Source organism: Gavialis gangeticus, unplaced genomic scaffold (assembly GCF_001723915.1).
Source record: "Gavialis gangeticus isolate Ggan-Ray unplaced genomic scaffold, GavGan_comp1, whole genome shotgun sequence".
NCBI lineage: Eukaryota > Metazoa > Chordata > Crocodylia > Gavialidae > Gavialis > Gavialis gangeticus.
In genome coordinates, this window is record NW_017729031.1 from 57,019,432 (window position 1) to 57,026,680 (window position 7,249).

General features: G+C 39.5%; 1 protein-coding gene across 1 annotated transcript in view; it reads left to right on the forward strand.

Annotated features, from left to right (window-relative positions):
• The window catches only part of SCRN3 (secernin 3), a 20,840-nt gene that overhangs the window by 5,303 nt on the left and 8,288 nt on the right, over positions 1-7,249 (forward strand). The window contains exons 2-6 of the mRNA XM_019522948.1: positions 112-293; positions 1,144-1,343; positions 1,956-2,168; positions 6,328-6,490; positions 6,823-7,003. Of these exons, the coding sequence (XP_019378493.1) occupies positions 112-293; positions 1,144-1,343; positions 1,956-2,168; positions 6,328-6,490; positions 6,823-7,003 (939 nt within the window). The remainder of the gene's footprint in view (positions 1-111; positions 294-1,143; positions 1,344-1,955; positions 2,169-6,327; positions 6,491-6,822; positions 7,004-7,249) is intronic.

A 7,249-nucleotide genomic window follows, 5' to 3' on the forward strand; every position in this document is an offset into this window, starting at 1 on the left:
AGTTGCCCTGAGGAGCCCGAAGTCTCCACCATCAGGCGGGCGGGCAGGTGGGGCCTGCAGCCCCAGGGAAGCTGAGTGAGGCCCCCGGGCCTGTGCCTGTCCCTGCTACAGTGCACCTACATCGAGATCGAGCAGGCGCCCCTCACGCATGCCACTGTCCTGAGCCGCCCGGCCTGGCTGTGGGGGGCCGAAATGGGAGCCAACGAGCATGGGGTCTGCATCGGAAACGAAGCCGTGTGGGGGAGAGAAGAAATCCAGGACAAAGAAGCTCTCCTGGGCATGGACCTCGTCAGGTTGGTGGAGAGGCTGACAGTATTCAAATGCACGGAGTTAAACTCCAGGCGTGCAGTCCAACTCAAATGCACAGTCAGTGCTTGGGCTGCTGCAGTTAAGGCAGAGCAGTTTTTATAGCCACTGGCACAGCAGGTATCACCTATCTTTTGACTCTTCCCTCCCCCCCACAGCTAGGTTGATGGGGGCAGTTCTAGGAGAGTCTGGAGGTGGTCTGGCCTCATGTCTGTCAAGTCATGATAAGCCACTCTTACTATGGTGGCTCCCTGCTTCTGAAGACAAGGCTGCCTGTCCTGTTCATCTTCAGATACAAACATTTCTTGACACAGATACCTATTCCACAGACACTGACCTGTTATTGAGACTCTACAAAGGAAGGTCCTCAAGGGGTTTTGAGTGGTTTGGTACCCATCAAAATTCTAGCCCCCACATTGCACTGGAGGATTGGGGCTGTGGCCTTCTTAAGTCTGTTTCTGTCCCAACTGCCTGAACTACTCCCAATATTTTATTTTCAGTCTTTGTCACAAGTCCCTGACTTTGAGACACAGAAAGACCACCTATTGTTACCTAGTTCATTTGGCCAGAAAAATGTAATGAAGGTGTCATAGTGCAGTGATAGTCTCTGAGACTAGCATAACCCTCCTCAGTCCAGGCTGGGCAGGAAGTTAGTTCCATCACGCTGCAGTTTAATGACTCTCAGCTGTCAGGTCTGGCAGCTTTTTCCTTCTGCCCCGTGAAGAGGTCTCCTCCCCTGAATATCACTGTTATTGTTCAGATTTAACTTGAATATTAAGGTTGAAAACAATTTTAAGGCTTATTATTACAAAATTAAATATCTTAATTTTGTTTTAGACTTGGACTTGAAAGAGCTGATACAGCTGAAAAGGCCCTTACTGTCATTGTTGACTTGCTAGAAAAATATGGACAGGGTGGAAACTGTATGGAGAGTCAAATGGCATTTACCTACCATAATAGCTTTTTGATAGCTGACAGAAAGGAGGCTTGGGTATTAGAGACTTCTGGAAAATACTGGGCGGCAGAAAAAATAGAAGGTATGGAACAAAAATGGTTCTTTAAAAGGGGCTTAAATGGATGGGGGGCGGGGGTGATGGAGGCCTTAACATACATAGTGCTATTTAGGATGGTAGACTGATGAAATTGGAAGAAGTTGGGAACACTCATGGATGGGAGGACCTAGGCAGTGTAAAACTTGATAATGGTAAAATGGGAATGGTAGAATTATGAAGTGTTGAGGGCAGTATAGAGGTGTAAAATTTGATACAGTAATAGGGAGCATCAGAAAAAATTCAATGAGGAATTAACTGACAGATGGAGAATATGATTTTAATAAGTGTTATTTAAAAGGACTAAGAAGCTCAGTTTTTAAGACTGAAGAGGAAGGCTAGTGTCAGAATATAAAGAAACACTGAACAAAGAATATGGGTGTGAAGATTAAAAGAATGAATCTTGGAAGGAAGCAGCAGTATAATTTGTATATTGTCTGGATACTTGAGACAAAAGAAAGAGAAGCCAAAAATAAAAAGTTTTAAGAAGTTGCTAAATATATCACGTTTTCTAGTAAGCTTACCATAGACAAATAAGACACGAGAAGAAAATCAGTCCGTAACATGCAAAAATATATTCTTTTCCCACTTACAAAACAGAGGGCGTGCGGAATATTTCCAACCAACTCTCCATAACCACCAAGATTGATCGGGAACACCCAGAAATGAGAGCATATGCAAAGAGCAAAGGCTGGTGGGATGGTGAAAAAGAATTTGATTTTGCTGCTGTGTATTCCTACGTAAATACAGCCAGAATGACTATGTCAAGGGGCAGATACTGTGAAGGTTATAAGCTACTAAATAAACACAAAGGTACGTATGTTTTTGTTGCTATCTGACTCAAGAAAATGACAACATGTACTTATGTTAAAATCTGTGTGCTTTTAAATCAAATCTGATTAATATATCTGCTATGGGAAATAAATGCATGCAATTGATTTTAAGTGACTTGAAAATGATGGAGTGATAATATTTTTAAAAATCAGTCTAGTTTGTTTTTAAGCTTTTTAATTGTTTTTGCCATTTTGGGGTTAGAGAAAACAGGTACACAAAAACATACAAAGCTGCAGTTACACCTAGAGGTTAAGCCAAGTCAAGTCAGGGTCTCGTTGTATCTTCCACAATGATTTGTACTGATGGGCCACTTACTAACCACCTACTTTATGAGAAAATAAAAAAGTAGACTTACTTAAATTCACAGCTACACAGATAAGACTGTGTAGAACTTTGTAGCAGAGAATATAGATTTAGATATAGAATATAGATTTAGATAGCATCTAAAACAAGAAACCACTGAGTGCTGTATTCATATAAATATTATCATATTTTTTCACATACAGCATGCTCCCAAATAAGGGATACACCTTGCTTTTGGAAGGCAAAAGAAGGTAGAAAAAAAAGATTTTTCCAGAGTTAAGGTTTTCTGTGATATAGAGTAAATCCTCCTGGAAACAGAGGCTGTATCCAGACAAACATGGCCATGCGGTATGTGGCTCCACAGACCCATCTACCATGACACACACCACATATTCAGGTGTTCTCCATGTTGCAAGGGGAGAGGGTTGACTCTGGGAGATCCCGGGGTCAAACAAATGGTGTGAAAAAAGCGGGGCAGTATACACAGTGGCAGCACTCGCCGCCCGAAACCCGAGCTGGGCCAGCTAGAGCCACACTCCAGCTGCTGGAGGCTCCAAGAGGCAGGATTGCCACGGTGGCAGCCCCAGGAATTCCCCAGGACCCCGGGTAAGGTTGTTAGGGCTAGCATAGTTGCTAACCCCAGCCTCCCCTACCCCACCCAGGGTAACCTGCCATGCACCAGAGGGCACATGGGACAGGCATTCCCCAGGGACAAGTAGCAGAGGCACAAAGTGTGCCACTGTTTCTTGTCCTGAGGAAACAAATGTCCATGCTCGTGTGGACGTGGCCAGAGTGTCCACAAAGTGTGGCATCAGGAACTCCCTGGTATGCCAGACTGTCTTCTGCGATTCCATACTTGGATGCTATGTTTCCAGGAGGGCTTGCTGTGTCACAAGATTAGGCCTCAGGCCTTTGCAAAGGACGGTAGCAAATTACTTCTTTACTGTAAGTAGTTCTTTATGTAAGTTCCTGTAAATGAAATGTTTCCACATCGTAAGCTTCATCAAGGTACAAACAGCAGCTCACGTGCTGCTTTGAACGCAAGATAGACACAGTGCTCAGCCAATAGCTACAGCTGTGAGAGGGTTAACACAAAACTACTACCCTTCGCTTTGCCGACCAGACACAAGCAGCAGCCATCCTGGCACCCACATGGCATGCACAGTCTCTCTAGGAGTGCTCCTTTTCCAGTGAAGAAAACAGCTTCCTTGAGTATTTATTTATGAAATTTATATGCCATCCTTTCCAATGAAGGCTCAAGATGGCTTATAGCAAAAGAGAACTAATAAAACAAAAAAGTAAAATAAAACATAATAAAGCAGAGCCTGACTAAACAACATTTTAGCTTAGTTCTGGTCAAAACATGCACTCCAATTTGGGGCGGCTGATTTTGGGAAAAAAGGTGCGTGTATTATGTTAGAAAATACAGTATTCTACTTAATACAATTCATTTTTAGACTGTATCTGATGATACCAACATTAAAAACCAGTTTAAAAATGTAACCGTTAAACTTAAACACCTAATTAAAAACACACTCTGAAAACAGAATAAAGAATCACAGTACTTTCAGCAAAAATTCATAATTATGAACTTATGTATTTCTGTAGAGAGAAACTGCCACCAACTCTTAGAGCAGCTCTTATTTATGCCACCATCTCATGGCAGCTTTTATTTATGCTTCAAACAGTACAAAATTGTATCTCTATTTGCTTGTTCATTTGAAATAATTAATTTGAATCTAAATAAAATTGCTCTCTGGTGTGTTTTTTATTTATTTTGCTGAGCTCTGCTGGCTCAGCTTCAGTATTTATTTAATGCTTATGAGTGAATTGCCTGTAGCTATCCTACTTCAGTGATCATGTAAATCCTGCATTCATTCTGGGAACTGCAGGTTCTGAATACTGAACATATCTTCATAATACCTGTATTTACCTGTATTATAGTAGTGTTAAGGTTCTATCAACACTTTCATTCTAAATCTCCAATTTCAAGCATTTACCTCAGCCATTTTTAAATCACGCTAGGCGTTCAAGTTATCGGGCTAATGTAGTTTAATTTCATGTAGATGTGTTTTTAAATACATGCCTTAAAAGCTATTCAGTTCAGACTACCAAACTATTTAGTTTAGAAAAAATCCACTGGCTTCATACTTTACTTGTCTAAGCTTTTTCTCCCAGGGAATTTAAAAACAAATCTTTCTGACCACTGATCTTCAGCCTGTAGGGAAATAGCTATGATATTTTACATCTGAAAAGCAGCCACTGAGTATTCTATTTTGTGAACTTATGGGTATCAAATATATATATTTAGAAGTTTAGATAAGTAGTTTAAAAAAGTTTACAAAAGAGAAATGTACTACTTATTCTCTGCTGGACCAGTTGGTGATTGACTAAATAAGACTACCTCCTCTGTCATTTCTTTCGTATAGCTGGTTTTGCCTTTTTCAGGCTTCCCCCAGATAGTTATGCCCACTATTCTCAAGAGTGTGGACACGGTTAAATATTCATATGCTACATAGGAAGTCAAGTATGGATTTCAGCTTGCATCATTTACAGGGAAAATTAGCCAAGTAGGTCAGTTTTCTAGCTGCGCAGAAGTCTGTGCAACTATTTTTAGCATTACAATTAAAAACATCAAGACAAATTAAAATGCAAATCCTAATTCAGAGATAAAGTATTTGAAGTGACCATAGTAAAGTTAGGAATTTTAAGGTTGGCCGTGCCAGTATTAAAGTGGAAAAACCAAATAATAGATTATTTGGATTTCCTTCTTTATGTGATTGTGTTGTTGTGTGACCCATCATGTGTTATACCAGAAAAAAGGCAATGCCCATAACTGCCATCTGTAAAAATATCGGGCATACTTCACTAGGAACTCCTATACAAACTGATACAATATCAGCAGTATTTGAACATTAAACACTACTTTAAAAGTTGTACTATGAGAAGTTTTACAGATACAGACAGTCCCAAAGGAGGGGTCTCTTTTGTCCCGTCTCAGAAAAATTTCCACAAGAACCCCAAACTACCTGAATTGTATACTTTATTAAACTGTGGGCTGCTCGACAAGGAATTATGTTGCTCTCCTCACAGATGGATACGCTAGTGTGGTTCCATTTCATTCAAGGCATAAAACTTGTTTTTCTCTAATGCATCATTTCAGCTGTCATCTTGAAATCTAAATTACCTGGGAAGTCAAATCATAAGAAACACTCTAGTCTCTTAGATTTGCATTTTTTTCAACATGATGCACAGGAAATCCACACACAGTTGTCATTATTTTTGCATTTTCAATGTAGTCTAGTGGCATTATCTGTGTATAAACCCCAATAGCCAATATTGTGTTTTGTCTGCTTAACTCCCACACAGCACTTAAAGTTTAGCTTTTAATTCAAAACTATTAATTTTCATCTGGAAAGTTACTATGTGAACAACGTTTGCTAGTCTTCCACTTAACAAATGTGTTTGGGATTTGCAAAACACTTTGAGTCCAATACAGTAGCTCATTGTCATTTTCCTTTCAGAGGAGGTATATTTTGAAAATAAAATAGTAATCTCATTTGGTATTTTCAACATGTTGCTTATTTTGATACATTTATATCGGGTGGGTAATTGATTGCTTTCATGACATAGCTAAAGAGAACATCTTTCATATTAAGTACCAGGGTAAGAAGCTACTATGATAACTGTCATTTCACATTTGCCTTTTTTGACAAAACAGCAAAACAAAATGGACATTCCCTGTGAAAAATGAGTAAACAAGAAAGGTTCTAGAGTAGATGCTGTTTAAGTCAGTGGCACTGTACATAACTAACCTGTTTTATATCTTAAATAGGCAATATAACTGCTGAAACAATGATGGAGATTCTTCGAGATAAAGAGAGTGGCATTAATATGGAAGGAGGATTTATGACTACTGGAAGTATGGTCTCCATTTTACCTCAGGACTCTAGTCTACCTTGTATTCATTTCTTTACAGGAACCCCAGACCCTGACAGGTGATGCATTAACTTGGGTAATAAAAACTTCAGTAGGGTCTAAAATGGCAATTTTTGTTTAAATCTTTTAACTCCAAACATGTAGTGAGAGCAGGATGCATAAGTCTTAATTAGGATGTTACAGCTCCTCTGTGTACATGTATAACATTAATTTACCTGTTAAGAGACTTCATGTACCTGTGCCGATTAACTCAGAAATAAGATGAGTTTTTTGAAGTCTTTCTCCAGAGGAAGCTAAAGGGAGAAATGGAAGAACTAGTGACTCATTGACTTTTACTTGGCAATTGTACTAAAACTGTTTCAGTGAAGGATGTTCTATTTTTTCCCTCTAGGTCTGTATTTAAGCCTTTTATTTTTGTGCCAAATATTACTCAGTTACTAAAAACCAACTCACCAACGTTTGGTGAGAACGACCCAGTTAAAAAGAAACCACGTTTTCTGACTCAGCCAGATCGAAGACACGAACTCTATAAAAAACATGAACATGCAGCTGAAGTAATGGAAGCGTGCAAGGTATGTTGATTAAATTATAATTCAACACAGGTTGAATTGCAAGCATCATACATGTTTTACAGATGTGACTATTTAAGGTTCCAGTTTGATGTTGGGCAGCAAAGGATATAAATTCAGTGAAGTACAGTCCAATCTTTAGTATGCACTTCAGAAATGTTGAGGCCCAATTGGTATGTTAACTGTTTCTCTATTTGACAGGCTTAGGCCCAGCCTGTCAAATGTCCACACTGCTTCCCAGTTTTCTGA